General features: G+C 49.3%; 1 protein-coding gene across 3 annotated transcripts; it reads left to right on the top strand.

Annotated features, from left to right (window-relative positions):
* The first annotated feature begins 287 nt into the window (after positions 1-287).
* GJB1 (gap junction protein beta 1) lies at positions 288-7646 on the top strand. 3 transcript variants are annotated; one of them, XM_059384939.1, is made up of 2 exons: positions 288-392; positions 6089-7646. In XM_059384939.1, exon 2 carries the CDS (start codon positions 6105-6107, stop codon positions 6954-6956), a length of 852 nt encoding a protein of 283 aa, XP_059240922.1. In that variant the 5' UTR covers positions 288-392; positions 6089-6104; the 3' UTR covers positions 6957-7646. The 3 variants fall into 3 exon arrangements, with proteins under 3 accessions (XP_059240922.1, XP_059240924.1, XP_059240923.1); XM_059384941.1 differs by lacking the exon at positions 288-392 and adding an exon at positions 724-847; XM_059384940.1 differs by lacking the exon at positions 288-392 and adding an exon at positions 5566-5683.
* Positions 7647-20801: the final 13155 nt, after the last annotated feature.

Below are 20801 nucleotides of genomic sequence, written 5' to 3'. Positions count from 1 at the left end.
TGCAACTTGCCCACACACTGGATCTACCTGTAGCCAGGGAATGGGGGAAGCCTGAGGGTTGTTAAGGAGCCCAGGTCCAGGTTAGCATCCCAGATGGCCTGAACGTGGCCACGTGGGTGACAGTGATGCCTCTGGGATGGGGCAGTAATTCCAGTCTCTGTGATCTGCCTCGAGAAATGCATTGGGAGTTCAGGGGATCAATCCTATTTAATGATTGTGTGTGGGAGGAAGGCGGGGCTGGTTAATGTTTGTCTGGTTCCTCTTGGGCTGTGGGCCATATCTGGCTCGGGCCCTGGGCTCTTTGTCCCTCCCCTGGACTGGGCTGACAGTACCTAGTGGCACAGTGCAGACACGCCTGCAGACATTCCCCGGGAAAGGGCAGCGGCAGCCAGGTGAGGAAGCTGGGGACAGGGGGAGGGAGGCTGGGGAGGGGGAGCTGGTGTGGCATGGGGGGTGCGCAGGGGGCAGAAATGAGGGCTGGGGAGAGCCTGGGTTTTGCCTTCCCTTGGCCTCAGCATTAAGCCACTTAGGTCCCTTCTGCACTTCCCTCTGGGTAGAGTGAGACCCCTCCTCCCGAGTGCCAGGCTTACTCAGCCTCTCTCTGGAGCCTTCAACTGTTACTCTCTTTCTGAGCTCAGAGTGGCTTCTCTTCTCCCCGCCCTTTTTCCCCCAGCTGTGGATTTCCTTCATCCTCACAGGGCTGAATTCCCAGGAAGACTTGAGCCCCCCTCCCCCCAGACCCAGGGTGGCCAAGATCATCTCTTTAAGACGCTTCCTGCCAGAGATGGTTAGGGTTCGGTGGACCGTTGGGCACTGCCAGGTGCTGTGCTCCTTCCCTGACTGGAAGGTAAACCAGGCACGCAACCAGCCTGGGGTTGTGGACGGTGAACACAACGCACTCAGCAGGGGCAGAGGGAAGGCTGATGGGGCTGGGATTTGGGAGCGTGGCTTTCCATTTTCTTGAGGGAGGTAGGCAGACTCAAGCTAAGCCATGAGTAACGAGTGATCTGGAGATCTAAAGGAAGGGAGGCCTCACAGCTGTTTGGAAGTTGTTCCAGCTGTTGGGGACAGCATGGCAGAGCACACAGACTTAGAAAAGGTGGTGGGAAGAGGAGGCTTTAGACAAGAAGGGTTCAGATGGAGAGACTTCCATTTGAAGACACAGCAGAGCAATGGGCAAGGGACCCACGCATTGGCAGGGAGCCCCTAAGTTGGGCTCCAGGACTTGCTGGCCAGCTGTGTCATAAGTTACTCTGAGCCTCCATGGCCCCATCTGGGAACTGGAGACAACAAGGCATAGCTCACAGGCTTGTTGTGAGGATGGGAGTTAATGAACATCCAGCTCCTGGAACACTATGGGCATTCCACAAATGGTGGCTGTTAGGTTATAATAAAGCCCAAGTAGGGAGCAACAGGAAGTCAGATAGTTGAGGAGGAACAAGAGGGTGTAGTCTGCAGTAAGAGAGCTTGTCAGTTACCAGTTCCTAGGAAAAGACCATGCCCAAGGGAGGGAAAGAGAAAAGTGGAAAAAGTGGAAAAAGAGCTAGAGTGACCCTGACCCTAGCCTGGTTACAGTATATGTGGCAGGGCAGAGAGGACGAACAAAGTGCCTGAGGTGTCCTGGGCCCACAGGGTGGAGGCAAGGTGGGGGAAGAGGGGGAGGGCTGGAGAAGTTTGGCCTTGGCCACACCAAACTGATGAGGAAGGCAGCCTGAAATTCCAGAAGGAATCCCAAAGAAAGCCCTTTGTCCTTTCCTGGCCAGAGCCTGCTTGTGAAGCCAGGGGGAGGAAGCGTAGAATGCGAGGCTGAACAGAACCTCATCCAGTCCAACTAGGGCCTTCCTCCCAAACCCAAAAAAACACCAGGATTTCCTGTAGTTGGAAGGAGGGACAGGGAAGAGGTGGGGGCAGAAAGAGAGAGAGCGAGCGAGCTGATGAATGGGTATGGGCACACATCTTCTTGTGTGTGCGTGTGTGTGCACATGCCCACGCATGTGAGCATACATGGAAAGGGGTCGAAGGTCTAAGCTCTAGGCCAGGTCTCGGTGAGAATGCAGACTAAAGGAGGCTGTCCAAGGTGGTGCGAGGTACAAAGGCTTTGAGGTGAGAAGAAAAGAAATCGGAAACCTGACTCTACCATTTCGCAGAGTTGCCATTGAATCAAGTTATTTAACGCCTCTGAGCCTCAACTTCCTTGTCTGAAAAATGGGGATACCATTACAGGATGGTTGTGTGGACTAGGTGCGATCTCCAGATCTTGAGCTATCCTTGGGTGCCTGGGCAATTCAGAATCCAAGGACGAGGTCAGTGCCTGACAGAGCCAGGGGAGTCTTGTCTAATTAAACATGAGAGCATGAGAGCAAAAACAGGTCTGGAGCAATGCAGAGCATACCAATACTTGGACTTTAACCCAAAGTCACAAAGGCGGTTTGGATTTCAAAATCAGGTCCCTCCCCCTGGATGTTTTTAGAATGAAACCCTTGAGGTGCTGATGTTGACATAGGGATAAACTCTCCATCCCAAGGAGAGAGCAAAAACCGAGATCCCAGTGCCCACACGAGGGTGCTTAGGGACCCCAAAGGGAGCTTACTGGTTACGTCCCAGAGGGCGCAAAATGGGAGTGAAGAGCTCCAAGATTTTAGAAATTTAGCAGTGGCCAGGCCAAACGAGGAGCACCCCTGCGCTGCAGAGAGAACAGCTCGAGTGTGCTCTGGAGTCTGAGGAAGCTGCTGCAGAAAGGTAAGGCAGGGAAATCGGAACAGATCAGGAGGCAGTGGAAAGCCCTGGGAGGGAAGAAGAGGAAGAGTTACCAGTCCACAGGAAAGAGGAGAAGGGGCTAGAAGAGAATACAAGCCAGACCAGTTTTGAATCTCTTTGTTTCTAAAAAATACTCACAGATGGGCGACTGGGTAGCTCAGCTGGTGAAGCGCCGAACTCGGTTTCGGCTCAGGTCATGATCTCGGGGTTGTGAGATCAAGTCCCACGTCAGGCTTTGTGCTGGGGGTGGAGCCTGCTTCAGATTCTCTCTCTCTCCCTCTCCCTCTGTCTAGCATGCCACCCTCTGGCCCACTCTCTCTCTCTCAAAAAACGGATAAAAAAATACAAACACTCATAGAAAGAAAGATTATAATTCTAGCCAAGGTGGTCAAGCTTATGGGCAAAAGCATGGGCTCTGGAGTCAGTTTGGCCCGACTCCAGTCCCACCTCCATCACACACTAACTGCATTGATCCGTGTGACCCTTGGACGAGTCCCTTCACCTTTCTTTACCTCAGTTTCCTCTTGGGTGACGCAAGGATTAAAAGCAACACCCACCTCATGGGGTTGTTCTGAGCTTCACAGGAGGTCATGCACGTGCAAGGCCTGGCCTCACAGGTGCTCAGTAAATGGTTACTCTTCATAATGTTCCTTGAACACTGGTTTGTGAATCCAACGTGTGTCACCAGATGAGGCATTTCTTTACCGTCAACCACTGGGCCTCCTGCAGCAGCCCTGCCTTCAGAACCCGGGGCTGAGCAGAAAGGGCACCCATGTTCCTACCTCTCCATGCTGGTTTAGGCCCCAGCATGAAGTCAGTGAGGTTTTTAAAAAAAAATTATTATTTTAAGTTAAATGAGAAAAGAAGACCTTGTTCAGAAAAGTACTCTGTGTCCCGTGGACCATCGCTTCATCCCCCGGGTTCTGAAGGCAGGTTCTTTCATCCCATTCCCCAACTTTTCCATGGCTAATATCACCCCCTACAACAGAGAGAAGCACCCCAGTCTTGATGCAGGGCTTCTGCCACCCCACTGCCCCTGTACGGGGCCAGGAAATGCCCCACATTTCCCTTAGGTCCAGGCCTGTGTGCTCTCCTCACACCCAGTTCCCTGCTTCCAGCATCATCTACTCGGCTCAACTTAGTGGCAGAAGCGGTAGAAGGTGGGGGACAGGAGGAGGCCTTCTTTACCTGTGCTGCTTGGAGGGGAGTTTCTTCCCTAGAGCTACTGGCAGGCTCAGGAAACCAGGAGGTTACAATGTACATTTGATGGGGGGGCGGGGCAGGGCGGAACAGCCTGTTCTACCTCTGGACAGATGCCTACGTCAAGGGCAGCACTGGGAAACAAAAAGTGGGACATTGGGTTTGGCAGACCACCCAGTCCCCCGAAACAACATGTTTTCTCTTCCTGATTAGGTGCTTATCTCCCTTGATCATCATCTATGAAACTGGAGCTGAGTTGGGAACTTGTTGCAGGGGGCTTCACTAAGCTCATAATGACCCTGGGTATTAAAGATTATTTATTTATTTATTTGACAGAGAGAGAGAAAGACAGCAAGAGAAGGAACACAAACAGGGTGAATGGGAGAGGGAGAAGCAGTCTCCCTGTTGAGCAGGAAGCCCAATGCAGGGCTCAATCCCAGGACTCCGGGATCATGGCCTGAGCCGAAGGCAGACGCTTAACCACTGAGCCACCCAGGCGCCCCTAACCCTGGGTATTAACAACCCATTTATAGATGAGGGAGCAGGCTCAGAGGAGGGCAGGAGCTAGCCCGCGGTCGTGTTAGGCGAACAACCCAGATTCAAACCCAAAAGCATATGACTCTCCCCTGTCCCATCTCCCAACCTTCTGTTTGCTTGCTAACTTTTGCTTTCTCACTCTGGTTTGTCCTCATCGTGTGCCCACCTGCCACCTGAAGCTCAAGGAGAGATGGTGAGGGTTTGCTCCGTGACACTGGAGCTGGAAAGTACTCAGGGGTCTGCAGCTGCCATGTTTCTTGTGCTCTCGTGGGGAGCATTAACCCTTGCTCTTGTTGTTGTCGTTCTTTTTTTTTTTTTTTTTTTATGTTATGTTAGTCACCGTACATCATGTAGTGATGTAGTGTTCCATGATTCGTTGTTCTCGTATAATATCCAGTTGTCTTTGCTCCTAACGGCTGGCTTGGGTGACACTGGCTGCGAAAAGGATGAAGGGCTAGCCAGGGAAAGAGCCTAAACCTCGGCTTCAGATGCTTGTCTGTTTCATCCTCCTCTAATACTTCTTAGCTTTGTGACCTTGAGTAAGTTACTTAATGTATCTGAGCTTTGGCCTCCTCAGCTGGAAAGACTGGGGTAAAGTCCTTGGAGGCTTGCTGAGTGGGTCCAAAGGAAGAATGTATGAGAAAAAGCTTAACACAGTTTCTGGCTTGAGACATATGAGTGAGCTCACCCATACACACTGTGCAAGGGATTTCAACCAAGGAAAAATCCCGCTGACCCTATGTTTCTAGTAGAGTCATGGGCGACGGCCTCGGCCCAGAGCCTCCTGGTCCCCTTGTGTCCCCTCTTACACGCACCTGTCTTTGTTCCATCTCGCCCCCACCCCCCACCGTGGCCATTCTTCTGGTGGGGCTGTGGGGCGGGTGCGGCGATGGACCGGGCGGGCACAGAACAGGTGGGTGCAGGCTGGGTGTCCGGCGCTGGGACACAAGTGCTCTGTGTGTAGGGTGGGCGGAAGTCAGGGCGTTTGATCTGAATTCTAAAGGGCGTTGTTCAGAGCCCCACAAAGGTCCCATTGTGCAGACACTGGGTATAAAGCAGCATATGACTCCCCAGCACCGGGCGGCGATGAATTGGAACGCAGGCGCGGATGCAGGGACCACTCCCGCTGCACAGACATGAGACCATAGGGGACCTGTCTGGGTGGCCTCAGGGATAGGCGCTCCCCAAGGTAATGGGCTTTGTTGGGCTCGCCCCAGGTCCGGAGCTAAGGAGCTGGGGGATAGGGAGCTAAAGAAACTGGCCAAGGGCGAACAAAATGGACCTGGTAAAGAAAGGGGCTCTGGAGAGGAAAGAATGTTGGACGAAAGCAAAGAAGGGAGATGGGCTTCAGGGAGGTCAAGTCAAGTGAGGAGGAGGAGGAAGAAGAGGAAGAGGAGGAAGAGGAAGAGGAGAGGCTGGCAAGGGATGTGGGGTGATGAGGAAAGCACTGACCATCCTTCTTCCCTTCCTGTCACTGGCTCTTGGAAGGGGTGACAGGGGTGGCGGGGGTGGGTCTGTGTGTCAAGCCATGTCACGCTGCCCAGCTTTATTCCCCAGATTTCTGCCAGCTCGCTTTGTGGCTCATCTTTTGCAGGTGTGAATGAGGCAGGATGAACTGGACCGGTTTGTACACATTGCTCAGTGGCGTGAACCGGCATTCTACTGCCATTGGTCGCGTATGGCTGTCGGTCATCTTCATCTTCAGGATCATGGTGCTGGTGGTGGCCGCCGAGAGCGTGTGGGGTGACGAGAAGTCCTCCTTCATCTGCAACACCCTGCAGCCCGGCTGCAACAGCGTCTGCTACGACCACTTCTTCCCCATTTCCCACGTGCGCCTGTGGTCCCTGCAGCTGATCTTGGTGTCCACCCCAGCTCTCCTCGTGGCGATGCACGTAGCTCACCAGCAGCACATAGAAAAGAAGATGCTGCGACTTGAGGGTCACGCGGACCCCCTGCACCTGGAGGAGGTCAAGAGGCACAAGGTCCACATCTCAGGGACGCTGTGGTGGACCTATGTCATCAGCGTGGTCTTCCGGCTGCTGTTTGAGGCCGCCTTCATGTATGTCTTCTACCTGCTCTACCCCGGCTATGCCATGGTGCGGCTGGTCAAGTGTGAGGCCTACCCCTGCCCCAACACGGTGGACTGCTTCGTGTCCCGGCCCACCGAGAAAACCGTCTTCACGGTCTTCATGCTGGCCGCCTCGGGCATCTGCATCATCCTCAACGTGGCCGAGGTGGTGTACCTCATCATCCGGGCCTGTGCCCGCCGAGCCCAGCGCCGCTCCAATCCGCCCTCTCGCAAGGGCTCGGGCTTCGGCCACCGCCTCTCACCTGAGTACAAGCAGAATGAGATCAACAAGCTGCTGAGCGAGCAGGATGGCTCCCTGAAAGACATACTGCGCCGCAGCCCGGGCAGTGGGGCTGGGCTGGCTGAGAAGAGCGACCGCTGCTCTGCCTGCTGATGCCGCACACAAGGCAACCTCCCCTCCTGCACCCCTCCCCCGTCCCCCATCCCCCTGCCCCTGGCCCTGCCCTCCTTCTCCCCTGCAGGGTGCAGGCCTCTGCCTGCTAGGGACTGCAGACCAAGATCAATGGAAATCTCCCTTTTTTCCCTGGTTTCCCTTCCTCCCCCCCCACCCCCACCCCTGCCTTCTGTCTTGGGGGGCCAGAGGGGTGGGGAGCCCAAGGCTGGCCAGGCCAGTGCTCAAGGGTGGGGTGAGGGGGCAGGGGGCGGCTCTTCTTGTCTGTACTCCCTTTCTGCTTCCCTCTCCCTCTTCCTGGGGCCACTGGGGGACAAGAGATATGATGCTCTGACAGCATCTCCAATTATGAAACTAATCTTAACCCCGTGTTGTCAGATACCCTATTTCTGGAGTCACATCAGCAGGGAGGGACGTGGGCAAGTAGAATGGAAGGAGGGTTCTCTGGACATGTGGGTGGAGAAGGGAGGGTAGTCAAGGCGAGAAAAGGAGGAACAGCACTTTGCTGGCCACAAGGAGGAGGAGGACATGTCTTGGATGGAGGAATTAGGGAGGGAGGAGCAGGCAGATAAATTGGAGTGGGGGTTGGTTAGGACCGCCTTTGCCTCTCGTTCCCAAGGCCTCTCTGTGCCTGAAATGTTACACATTAAACAGGATTTTACAGTAAACGAAGAGGTGGCTTGTGTGTTTGTCAAGTTCTTTCTCCTGCAACCTCTGACCTCTCCCTGGATGAGCTGGCCTTGGATTTTTGCTGATCTAGAAAGCAATGGGCAACAGAAGTAGTGAGACCCTGAGCTGTTCTTGCCTCTTTTTTTTTTTTTGCTGGGGGTTGGGGGTTTGGTTTGGTTTGGGTTTGGCTTTTGGTTTGTGGGGGGCTTAATTTTTTTTTACTCACAGCTTTATGGGGACCAGGTGCCCTGACCCCCTTCCTTTTCTCTTATTTTTTTTTCATTCATTCTAAGTATAGTTTATGGAGTGTTCATAAGTGCGTGCAGTTTTGTAAACACGGCCGCAATATATTATAAAACATTTACATCACCTCAAGAGGTTTCCTTGGGCCCCTTCCTATGATTTGAAAAACATTAAAATGGCAACTCCATCTGGACAGACAGGAAATGATAGAGAGATTTTGGAAGTCGGAGAAGGTAGCATGTGTTCCCTGGGTGAGGGCCCCTCTCCGGAGCTCTTGGGAGAAATAGCCCTCTTCCTCCCTTGAAACTCAGGTGCTCACTGCCGCCATAAACCACCTGCTGGACTGCACTGGGACTCTGACCCCTCTACCTGGATTGGACACGGCCCCCAATTCTACTCTCGTCCCCAGTTGCCTTCCCTCAGGTATCAATGCCTCCCATCCCAGAGATGTCTCCAAACGCAGGTCAGACCTTTCATGATGGGGGGGCATCTCTCCTCACTCCCAAGTAGCAGGTAGCCTCCCCACCCTCTGGCAGCTATAATGGGAAAAGCCCCAAGCTGGGACTTGACCAAGCTGGGTTCAAGTCCTAGTTCCATCACTTAGGAGTAAGACATTCGCTTTCCCAAGCCTCAGTTTCCCTGTGAGCAAAAAAAGGCAGGCCCATTACTCCGTTGAGTTCCCTTTAGCACTCTGGGCTTCTGGGATTCCTAAGAGGCTTCCCCAGACTCACAGGGGTTTCCCCATCTCAGAGTCATTGCCCTCACCAGGGAGCCATCAGAGTAAAAGATTCCCCACCCCCACCTCCAGCAAGTTTCTTGCCTCAGTTCCCCTGCCTTTTAACAGAAAAAAAATGGTTTGCCACTCCCTGTCAGAGTACCATGACTCTATGCGACAAGTACAGCAGAAAGGAAGAGAGAATCGGGCATTTTCTCTTATCAGAATCGTTCTCCTCTAGAAACAGTCTTTCCCCTTCAGACAGAAAGCAGGGAATGTTTCCTGATTTGAGGAGGTTTCTCCTTTAGTAAAGAAAGGAGAGAGTAAGCCTTTCCCCCCACCCTCAGCAATTCCTGAGAGACAGCTTCCCCTTTTCTTAAGAGAGATTGCTTTTCTGAAAAAGAAAAAAAAATCCTTTCTCTTTAGAAAGCGACACCATATCCTGTGAGAAGAGAGGTTCCCCACCCCCAGGTCTCCCATGGTGGGAGAGATTCCTTTTCTTATCAAAATCCTACACCCCGCCCCACTCACACCAGAGCACAAGGAACACAGAGCATCTCTTCTCTGTCCAGAAGGCCACCAGGAAAAAGATTTTCTCTTTAAAAATGTCCTGCTGATTCCACACAAGAGCCTCCTGCCCTCCCCACGTGGAGAACCAGGCAATCCATCACCACCTCAACTACCTAGTTTCTCTTCAAATGATTCTGTGAGAACCTCCCTTTGGAAAGAGGCTCCAACTCCAGATCAAGGCTTTCCTCTCAAGGGGGCAGTGGTGGGACAATAAAGCCACCAGCCGGCTCTACAGCCAAAGAGAGGACACTTACCCTTGTGTCCTGGGAACCAGATGGGAGCAAGCCAAAGGACCCTGGGGGAGCTGGAGTGCACAGTGTTGCAGGGAGGGAGGAGGGTCTGTCTGGCTAACCCAGGACTGGTTCTTTGATCTGAGGCTTGTCACAAGAGTGTAGTTTATAAGGGAGAAGCAGGAGGCAAACGCACATAGGGCTTGCCACCCAGACAGTCCAACTATGGAATGACCTTGGTGGTGGTGGCCAAGAAGGCTTTGCGATACAAAGACCGGGGTTGCCCTTGATGACCTCTATCCCCCTGGGACACATGATAACCTACCTACCCCGAGTCTCGGTTTCTTCATCTGCAGTATAAGGTGGTTAATGCCCTCTCTCTACCTCTCCTTTCCCAGAGCTTTTGTGAGAAGCAACTCAGATGCATTCCAAAGCTGGTTAGAAACTGCAAAGTAAGGTAAGACATCCTCAGAAGCACAGAGGCCACAGCCTGAAGGCCTGCTAGAACTCTCAGTGAGCCAGAAAGGAGTGAGGCTGGTGCCTTGAGACAGAGGCACGTGGGGCTGAACTTGGGGATAATAGGGTTGGTTGCCCCGGGGAGCAGACAGCAGCCCAAAGAGCAAGGTCAGAGAGATGTTGCATATTCAAGGGATTTGATGGGGGCCCGGAAAGGCTGAGTAACAGGAGCTTCTTATGCACTCTATCTCTGGGTCCTGGTGCTTTTAGGGACATTTGTGGTCTTTTAGAGGCATCTGTGTGCAGAGATACTAGGAGCTGGGGGCAAGGAGAAGAGGCAGCTCTTGGGTGAGGGGAGTGGCTCCCTTGAATAGTCAAGGCCCCGAAACCGAAACCGGATTGGGATTTCAGTGCAGGCAGCAGCCTCCACAGAGAATTGGCATGGCAACCGCGAACTGATTCAGATGCCCAATCAGATTGCCTGGGTGCACGCGGTTGTGTCTAGAAGGGAGTGCTTGCTCCCTTTCCTGAGTTCACAATATGCAAACGTCAGACATGACCTATGGTACACAAGGGGCCATAAAGGCCCACCACTGTGGACCCCCTTTGTTTCCTGGATGAAGCCAGGCCGAACCCGTCAGGTGGGGGAAAGGATCGTGGCTTTCTAGGCAGGGGGGAATAAGGTGGGCACAGGACACACAGGTAGGATAGCTGAAAGGGTGAGATGCTGTCTTGAGTGAGACAGTGAGACGGATAATTTACTGTGGAGGGCTGGAGGAGTGGAACGGCTAGAGGGGAGATGGGAAAGAGAAACTATGAGCAGCTTGTGACGGGCTTTGGGTCTCCCTGTAAAAGGCTGAGACTCCTACCAGAGGTGGAAAGCACTAAGGGTTTTGAGTAGAAGAGTGCTGGCTTCAGATTTGTGGCTTGGGAGCTGACTCTGGCAGCCAGACGGAGAGCCGACTGGGGATGGGAAAGACGAGAGGCAGAATGGCCAGTTACGGAGCTGTTGCAATGGCCCAAATGGGGCCTGTGCGACTAGGACAGTGGCAGAAGGAATGAGAGGAGACAGACGTGAGACACACTTTGGGCGCAGAATCTACATATGACTTAATGTCTGAGCGTGGGAAGATGGAGGAACAGAGATGACTTGGAGGTTTCCTTCTCCTTCCTTGACTGCCAGACTCCTAATCATTCAAGACTCAGCTCCAGTGTCATCTCCTGTATGAAGGCTTCATCTCTCTTCTCCCCTTCCAGTGTCCCCCACCGAATCCCCTAGAGGGAGTAAGACCTCCCCTCATTCTGAATTCCTGGCGTATGTTGCATTGCATATTGATAAGAGTATTTCTCGGATTGTATGAAAATTGCTTATGTAACCTTAACACGTAGTAGTTGCTTAGCCTGTTGAATTAAGGGCAGTAGGGAAGTGGAGACAGGCATGAGCAAATGTTTGGAGTCTAGAAAAAGTAGGGTGTGTTCAGTGTGACTAGAGCAGAGAATACATGGGATGCGGTGGGGGGGTCGTAGCAGGAGGTGAGACTGGCAAAGTAGGTTGGGGCCAGCCCATGAGGGCTAGCATGTTCACGCCTAGAAGTGTGCACAGGTGTTTAGACTCTGTGCTATCACATGTTGGAACCTTAACTTAGGTTCCTTAACTTCGACTGACTGGCAATTTGGTACTCATGTAGACAGACTATGAGGATATCGAGGAGATCCAGGTCAGGGCAGCCCTTGGCACAAATAGACGCCTTAAGGGCAATGATGACCTATGGAAGAAAGAGCAGAATGATCAGACTATGGACCTCATGGAGAAAGGGTAATTTACACAGGATGGTTCTCCACTTCTTTTTTTTTTTTTTAAGTTTATTTTAAGTAGTCTCTGCACCCAACATGAGGATTGAACCCACCACCCCAAGAATAAGAGTCACGTGCTCCTCCAACTGAACCAGCCAGATGCTCCAGCATGGCCCACCATCTCAACCATCAGTGTAGTACAGTATAAAGTGAGTATAGCACAGTGACTGAAAAGCATGCTCCACTCCTTACATGTGTAACTTTAACCAAGTTACTTGGCCTCTCTGTAGCTAGGTTTCCTCACTGATAAAACAGTAATAGTAATAGTACCTGTATCAAAGGGCTGGAGTGGGAATTAGATGTAATAATTGTATGTGAAGCACTTAGAACAGCGCCTAGTTGATAGTAAGTTCTTTTTTGAAAAAAAAAAAGAATGTATTTATTTGAGTAAGAGAGAAAGAGAGACAGAGGTGAGTATGAGTAGGGGAAGAAAGGAGGGAGAGGGACAAGCAGGCTCCACGCTGAATGCACAACACTACATGGGGCTCGATCCCACAACCCTGAGATCATGACCTGAGGTGAAACCAAGAGTCGGACACTTAACCAACTGAGCCACCCAGGTGCCCAACTGTAAGTTCTATACAAGTGTGTAACATTGTTATTTCCTCTCACTACCTGTGCCATCCTTCAACTATACAGTTGACTCCTGAAGGACGCGAGTAGAGACACTGATCTCCTGCACAGTCGAACATCCATGTATAACTTTTGACTCCCCCAAAACTTAACTACTAATAGCCTACTGTGAACTGGAGACCTTACCATAACATAGTGGATTAACACATATTATATTATATACTGCATTATTTTTTAAGCTATATTTATTCTTTCTATTTTTCATTTGAAGTTTTCATTACATACATTCAATTGTTCAAATTTGACAGATCTTTTTTTTAAGATTTTACTTATTTGACAGAGAGATCACAAGTAGGCAGAGAGGTAGGCAGTGGGAGGGAAGCAGGCTCCCTGCTGAGCAGAGAGCCCGATGCGGGGCTCGATCCCAGGACCCTGGGATCATGATCTGAGCCAAAGGCAGACACTTAATCCACTGAGCCACCCAGGTGTCCCTATATACTGCATTCTTACAATAAAGTAAGCTAGAGAAAAGAGAATGTTGTTAAGAAAATCATGAGGAAGAGAAAATACATTATAGTACTATGCTGTATTTATTTTTTAAAATCCACATATAAGTAGACCCATGCATGCAGCTCAGACCTGTGCTGTTCAAGGGTCAAGTGTATTCACTCACACTCTCAGATACTGAGCTAAACTCTGTCTCACCAAAGTAACATGCTTCATTTTTTTTTACTTTTACATTCAACTTTATTATTTCCCCCCACTGGGGTGTGTGTGTGTGTGCCCGCGCACGTGTGTTTATTTGGGACACGTGGGGAGCTCAGTCAGGTTAAGCGTCTGCCTTCGGCTCAGGTCATGATCTCAGGATCCTGGGGTCGAGTCCCACATTGGGCTCCTTGCTCAGTGGGAAGCCTGCTTCTCCCTCTTCCCCTCCTCATGCATGTACTCTTTCTCAAATAAATAAATAGATAAATAAATAAATAAATCTTTTTTTTTTTTTAAAGATAATGTACTCTTAATCCCCTTTATCTGTTTCTACATCTGCCACCCTCCCACACACCTCTCTTCTGGCAACCACCAGTTTCTTCTCTATATTTGAGTCTATTTTTATGCTTGTTTCCTTTGTCTTTGTTTATTTGTTTTCTTTCTTAAATTCAACATGCAAGTGAAATCATAAGGTATTCATCTTTCTCTGACTGACATATAATTTCACATTATACCTTCTAGGTCTGTCTGTGCTGTCACAAATGCAAGATCTCAGGGTTTTCTTTATGGTTGAGTAATATTCTTGTGTGTGTGTGTGTGTGTGTGTGTGTGTGTGTGACGTCTTTATCCATTCATCTTTTGGTGGACATTTGGATTGCTTCTATATCTTGACTATTATAAATAATGCTGTAATAAGCATAGGAGTGCATATATCTTTTGGAAATGATATATCCAATAAGGGCTTAATATCTAAAATATATAAAGAACTTATAAAACCTCAAACCAGGAAAACTCCAAATAATCTGGGTAAAAATGGGCAGGGGACCGAAATGGACATCTTTCCAAAGAAGACATACAGATGGCCAACAGACACGTGAAAAGATGTTCAACATCACTGATCCTCAGGAAAATATATGGGCAAAATCAAAAACACAAGAAATAACACGTCTTGGGGGAGGATGTGGAGAAAAGGGAACCTTCATGCACTGTTGGTGGTAATATCAATTGGTACAGCCACTGTGAAAAACACTATGGAGGCTCCTAAAAAAATAAAAACAGAATTACCATATGATCCAGTAATTCCGCTACAGGTTATTTACTCAAAGAAAGCAAGAACATACTTTCTTGACTGGCTAGTTGTCAATAGCCATGTGCATGTGCTTCAGTAAGGAAATCTATATGTTTTCATACATATGTCACACTACACATGACCATATTTACATATATGTGTGAGGGTGGCTGTGAGGGGAGTGTCTCAATTCTTAATGTCGCTTCGATGAAAAGGATGTGTCTCATTCATAGTCTGACACTTTAAACTTTATTACCAGACTTAGAAGTAATGTAAGTAGGGGCACCTGGCTGGCTCAGCTGGTAGAGCATGTGATTCTTGATCTCGGGGTCATGAATTCAAGCCCCACACTGGGCATGTTGCCTACTTGGAAGGAAGAAAGGAAGGAGGGAGGGGAGGAAGGGAAAGCAAGCAAGCAGATTGGGGCACCTGGGTGGCTCAGTCGGTTAAGCGTCTGCCTTCAGCTCAGGTCATGATCCCAGGCTCCTGGGATGGAGCCTCCACATTGGGCTCCCTGCTCAGCGGGAAGCCTGCTTCTCCCTCCCCTGCTCCCTCCCCCTGCTCATGCTCTCTTTCTCTCTCTCTGTCAAATAAATAAATAAAATCTTTTAAAAAAAGAATGTAAGCAGTTCAAAAGGCTGTGTTTATGGAGCACCTAGGGAGGACCAGATTTGGAACTACATTAAGCATACATAATTTCAGTAACAGCAAGACAGCTACTGTGGTACCTCTCTCCTTGTACATATGAAATGGAGCCTCAGAGAGGGTAAGTCTAAAGGTTGTGCAAGTGAAAACTGCAAAACAAGAATGAAAAGGGGTCTATTCTGATCCAAAATCTGTTCTGTCTCCTCTGTAACAAAGTAACCCTTCTGTTTTGCCTTAGGAAGTGTTTCAGGATACAGGGGTGGGTGGGAGGACCTTAGTTTGATATAAAGGTAGCTCTAAATGTTAACCTGCTAGGAAATGAAATGTGCATTGGGGGATCCCTAAGGTTAGAAAGGGAAATGGTGAAGGCTGAGGAAGAGGCTGTCCTGTGCTCAGACAGGGAAGGGCAGTCTGGAGGGAGAGGGAGTTTTTTTCAGGGATCTCCGCCTAGAGCAGGGTTCAGAAATTGTCCATCAGCAGGAAGCAAGGTACTTTGAAGAGTGCAGGGAAGACGGCAAGAAACAGTTATTCAGAACCCCTACCTGAATAAAATAAAATAGAATAGGGGCACCTGGGCGGCTCAGTCCTTAAGTGTCTGTCTTCGGCTCAGGTCATGATCTTGGGGTCCTGGGATCGAACCCACATTGGGCTCCCTGCTCAGCAGGAAGCCTGCTCCTCCCTCTCCCACTCCCCCTGCTTGTGTTCCCTCTCTCGCTGTGTCTCTCTGTCCAATAAATAAATAAAATCTTTAAAAATAAATAAAATAAAATAGAATAGAATAAACAATTAAGGGGCACCTGGGTGACTCGGTCCTTAAGCATATGCTTTCGGCTCAGGTCATGATCTTAGGGTCTTGTGATTGAGTCCCTTGTCGGGCTCCCTGCTCAGCGGCAAGTCGGCTTCTCCCTCTGCCTCTGTGATCTCTTTCATTTCTGTTCTCTCTCAAATAAATGAATTTTTTAAAAAGTCTCTTAAAAAAAAACAGAATAACATTTAAAAAGGATCTCCTGGCTGGCTGGCTCAGTCAGTAGAGCATGTGACTTGATCTCGAGGTTGTGACTTCGAACCTCACATTGGACATAGGGACTGTTTTTAAAAAAGTAAAACAAACAAACAAACAAACCTACACTCCCAACCCTTAAATCAAGATCAACTTTTGAAACTGCCACCATTTCTCTGCCTTAACCTTAGGGATCTCAAAGGCACACTTTGTTTTCCAGCAGTGTCCTCCTGGCCCTTTCCATCTTCCCTCCAGCTTCCCTTCAAGAGACAAAGCCTTTCATTCTACAGTTAGAGTGAAAATGCAGATTCTCTGGAGAAATCATGCCAACTAAAAATCATTCACATGAAAATACAATCAGCCAACAAATAAGGTCTTGGAAATAACGTGTCCCAAATCTTTCTCAAGCCCCTCTCCTGTTCTCCTCAGCATTCCCATTGTGCTCTTGCCTTCCTTCGAGCCCTGTAGTGATCTCCTAACTGATCATTTGGACGATAAAAGCTAAAGCTTATATTTAGGGATGCCTGGGTGGTTCAGTCAGTTGAGTGTCTGCCTTCAGCTCAGGTCATGATTCCAGGGTCCTAGAATCGAGTCCCACATCGGGCTCCCTGCTCAGCGGGGAGCCTGCTTCTCCCTCTGCCTGCCACTACCCCTGCTTGTGCTCTGTATCTCTCTCTCCTTCTGACAAATAAATACAATCTTTAAAAAAAAAAAAAAAGCTAACATTTATTAGGGCACCTGGGTGGCTCAGTCGTTAAGCACCTGTCTTCAGCTGAGGTCATTATCCCAGGCTCTTGGGATCAATCCCCCCATTGGGCTCCTTGCTCAGCAGGGAGCCTGACGCTCCCCCTGCTTGTGTTCTCTCTCTCTCTCTCTGACAAATAAAATCTTTATTTAAAAAAAGCGCTGACATTTATTAAGTGTTTCCTGTGTGCTGGGCTCAGCAGGATCTTCTTGAATCTCAATGCTCAGCATTATCTCCTTGAATCCTCATCACATGCTACATTAATGCCATTATTGTCCTCATTTTACAGATAAGAAAACTGAGGTCTGCATAGGTTAAGTAACTTGCCCAGGCCCCACTGCTCGAAAGGAGGGGTTGCACTGGGAACTAGAACTCCTGTCTGCCAGATGCCAAAAGCAAAGCGCTTAGCCATTTCTGTACCACTGCCTCCCTGTAACTGGGCTCTCAGGCTTCCTCAGACTCAGTCCTCCTCCACCTCATCCAGACATGCGAGGGTTCCCTTAAAGCATGAATCTTGCTGATTCTGTGTGAAAATCCGCCAATGGCTTTCTACTGCTTCAAGGATACAATATGACTGGTCTGCTTTGCCAGAACGGAGGGGTTTTCTGGGATGCTGGCTTTTCATTACTAAAACTGGCAGAGTCCTGGAGGTGCCTGGCTGGCTCAGTGGGTAGAGCATTTGTCTCTTGATCTTGGGGTCCTGAGTTCAAGCCCCACAATGAGCTTAGAGATTAATTCTAAAGAATTTTTTGAAAAAAAGAAAAGAAAGAAACTGGGAATTTCCCAGGCAAAATAAGACAGTTGGTCACCCTAGCAGGGCGTAGTATGGCATTCGATACCTTTCACACTCTGATCCCCATTTTCCCAGCAACACCTGCCCCCACTGCTCACCCTTTTCACTGTGCCCTCTCTACCTTTCCTGCAGCCCAATCACCCATCCCTAGACACTGTGTGTTCTCTTACACCTCCACACCTTTTTTTTTTTTAAGATTATTTATTTATTTTGAGAGAGAGCGAGCAGGAGGGAGGGGCAGAGGGAGAGAGAGAGAGAAAGTCTGAAGCAGACTCTGAGCTAAGCATGGAGCCAGATGCAGGGCTCGATCTCATGAGCCTGGACATCATGACCTGAGCCGAAACCAAAAATCCAACACTTAACAGATTGCACCACCCAGGTACAGCAATTCCTCTATACCTTTTGGGCACACTGATCCCCACATCTCCCCTCTGCCTGACAAACTATGCTCACTCTTCATGGAAACCCAGCTCCCAGGTCACCTCTATGGGCTTTCTTGATTTCCTTGGAGAGAAGGAGCAACAGTTACATTGTAAGCCTGGTTGTTTTCTTTTCTTTTTTTTTTTTTTTAAGATTTTATTTATTTATTTGACAGAGAGAAATCACAAGTAGATGGAAAGACAGGCAGAGAGAGAGAGGGAAGCAGGCTCCCTGCTGAGCAGAGAGCCTGATGCGGGGCTCGATCCCAGGACCCTGAGATCATGACCTGAGCCGAAGGCAGCGGCTTAACCCACTGAGCCACCCAGGAGCCCCAATAAGCCTGGTTGTTTTCTTAATACATGAAACTTCTCCAGGGTTGCGACTAAGCTAAGCCAGTGCAGGCAGCTAGAGTGCAAAATTGTTTTGTTTTTTTTTTTTAAGATTTTATTTATTTATTTATTTGAGGGAGAAAGAGAGCATGAGAGGGGAGAAGGTCAGAGGAGGAAGCAGACTCCCCACAGAGCTGGGAACCCAATTCGAGGCTCAATCCCAGGACTCCAGGATCATGACCTGAGCCAAATGCAGTATGGCTCAGCCAACTGAACCACCCAGGCAACCGTAGAGTACAAAGTTTAGGTAGGTGTTTTGCAGACACCTACCCTGTACTTGCATGACCCTGACAGTGAGGGCCCCCTTGTATTTTGCCCCCTAGATACCTTGATTGCCTCACCCTAGTCCCAGGCCTGGTCCTCCTGCCCTATCAGACTAAGGGATTTTTCAAGACAGACCCCAAGTTTTTACTCAGCTTTATAACCATAATGACTAGTCCAAAGCTAGGCACAGAGTAGAAATCTAGTTGAACCGATGACATTGGACTCTTCTCTGTTCCAGTAGGGGAAGGAAGGAAGGGAGCCAGACAGCTCTAGGCCCCGGTGAGGATGAGAGTAGAAGGCAAATTTGACGGACCTCTTGTTGGCCTGGGGATGAGGACAGTTTTGGCCTCTGGCAGATTGGGGGTCCTCCTGTTTCTCTGGTCATTCCCTCTCTGTTCCTTACACTGGGTATTTGGAGATACTCTCCAAGGTACCTTTTTTGGGGGGGGACTTATTCTCTCTTAATTCAATTTCTCCTCTAATGATCTTGTCCAATCCTGGAGCTTCAGCTAGCTAGTTGTTTGTAGATCACTTCTAAATTGACATCTCACGCATGACGCTAAGTAACAGAAGTCAGAGATAAAGGCAAATACTGTATGATCCCACTTAGATGTAGAATCTTAAAAAGCTGAACTCAAAAGAAACAAAGAGTGAAACTGTGGTTTCCAGGGACTGGCGGTGGGGGAAACGAGGAGCCATTGGTCAAAGCCTCTAAATTTCCAATTATAAGATGAATAAGTTCTTGGGGATCCAATGTACACCATGGTGACTATAGTTAACAACATCATATTATGCACTTGAAAGTTGCAGAAACACCTGGGTGGCTCAGTCATTAAGCATGTGCCTTCGGCTCAGGTCACGATCCCAGGGTCCTGGGATCTAGCCTGGCATTGGGCTCCCTGCTTGGCAGGAGGCCTGCTTCTCCCTCTTCCACCCACCCCCACCCCCACTTGTGTTCCCTCTCTTGCTGTGTATCTCTGACAAATAAATAAAATCTTTAAAAAAAAGAAAGGAAGTTGCTAAGAGAGTAGATCTTAAATGTTCCCACCCCAAAAAAAGGGATGGTAATTTGTGATGGGGTGGAGATATTAGCAATATATAAATATATAAATGTATCAAATCAGCATAGCCATAAGCCCTAAACCTATACCATATGTCAAGTGTACCTCAATAAAACAAAACAAAAATAAACACCTCTCTTCTAAGCCTTAGACCCATATTTCCAACTGCCTAGTGTGTATGGTAGTATCTAGCATCCATATTGCTCTTTTTTGCAGGGGGGATGGGCAGAGGGAGAGAATCTGAAGCAGGCTCCATGCCCAGTGTGGAGCCCAACATCTATCTCATGTCCCCGAGATCGTGACCTGAGCCGAAATCGAGTGGGATTCTTCACCAACTGAGCCACCCAGGCCCTGATACTGTTATTTCGGGTCCATTTTCCTGTGTGGCCTTTGCAATGGTTCTCTGAGAAAGCTGTGGCAAGGATATGATTTTTAAGGTGAGGCTCAAAAAGGCAGGACTGTCTAGGTCTGAGTGGTGGAGCTTTGAGTAGAAAGTCAAGTTTGGGTGTCCTCCAGCACAGAGGTGTCTCAGGAGAGTCTCAAACCCAACATAACCAAAACCTCCAGTTGTTACCAACCCCGTCCTATTCCTACTCTCTGGCAAAGAAACAAAAACAGAACCACCACTCTCCAAGCAGCAAGGCTAGAAACCTAGGATTCACGCTCACTTCCTCCCTCTCCCTCAGATCCTGCAGATTTAACTTTGAAATATCTGAATCCAGCCTCTCTTCCTACTTTATACCCATTGCATGCATGAAGGCCCACAGACTCTACCAGCTCCCATTCTTACCTGCCCCCACCTCCCATCCTTTATAGTGTTGTCGGGGTGGTCTCCTCCCTAAAGCAACAGATTGGATCCTGTCTCTCCCTGACTCCCTGACTTGAAAACCTCAGTCCCGCACTTCCCTTCCCTGTGGCTTTGATTGGGTGGGGCCCCCAACCCCTCCCACTTACCGAGGCCCAGGTCAAATGCCATCACCCTCAGTGAACTTACCGCACACACCTCCCCATAAACTGGAAACAGTTCCTCTGTTCTCCCACAGTACTGGATGTATTTATTTCACTCTGCCAGTCTTAGAACTGTGCACAGGTTCCCTTGAAGCCTGGGAGCTTGCTGGGGATAGGATCTGGGTCTAATTAATCTTTGTCTTCTCTGAAACATGTAATCTGAGGTCCTTGACATAGTAGGTCCTTAACGGAGAGCCGCTGAATTGATTTTTCCCCCCCATAAGTATCTGGAAACCCGTAATAAAGAGGACCGTATTCCTAGTGGATTCCTTCAGCAAGGCAAGCAAAAATGATTCCTAGACTGGGGCAGGACACCCCTACTTCTTCACCCCTTAAGAGCTTTGAAGCTGTCTGGCACTGGTCCCCTATATCCCTCGCTGCACCAGACGCTGCTCTCCCTCCCCCAGAGAAGGCAAAA

The sequence above is a fragment of the Mustela nigripes genome, chromosome X (assembly GCF_022355385.1).
Source record: "Mustela nigripes isolate SB6536 chromosome X, MUSNIG.SB6536, whole genome shotgun sequence".
NCBI classification, from domain to species: Eukaryota; Metazoa; Chordata; class Mammalia; order Carnivora; family Mustelidae; genus Mustela; species Mustela nigripes.
The sequence above is the reverse complement of the archived record's forward strand: the minus strand, read 5'-3'. Positions and strand labels throughout refer to the sequence as shown.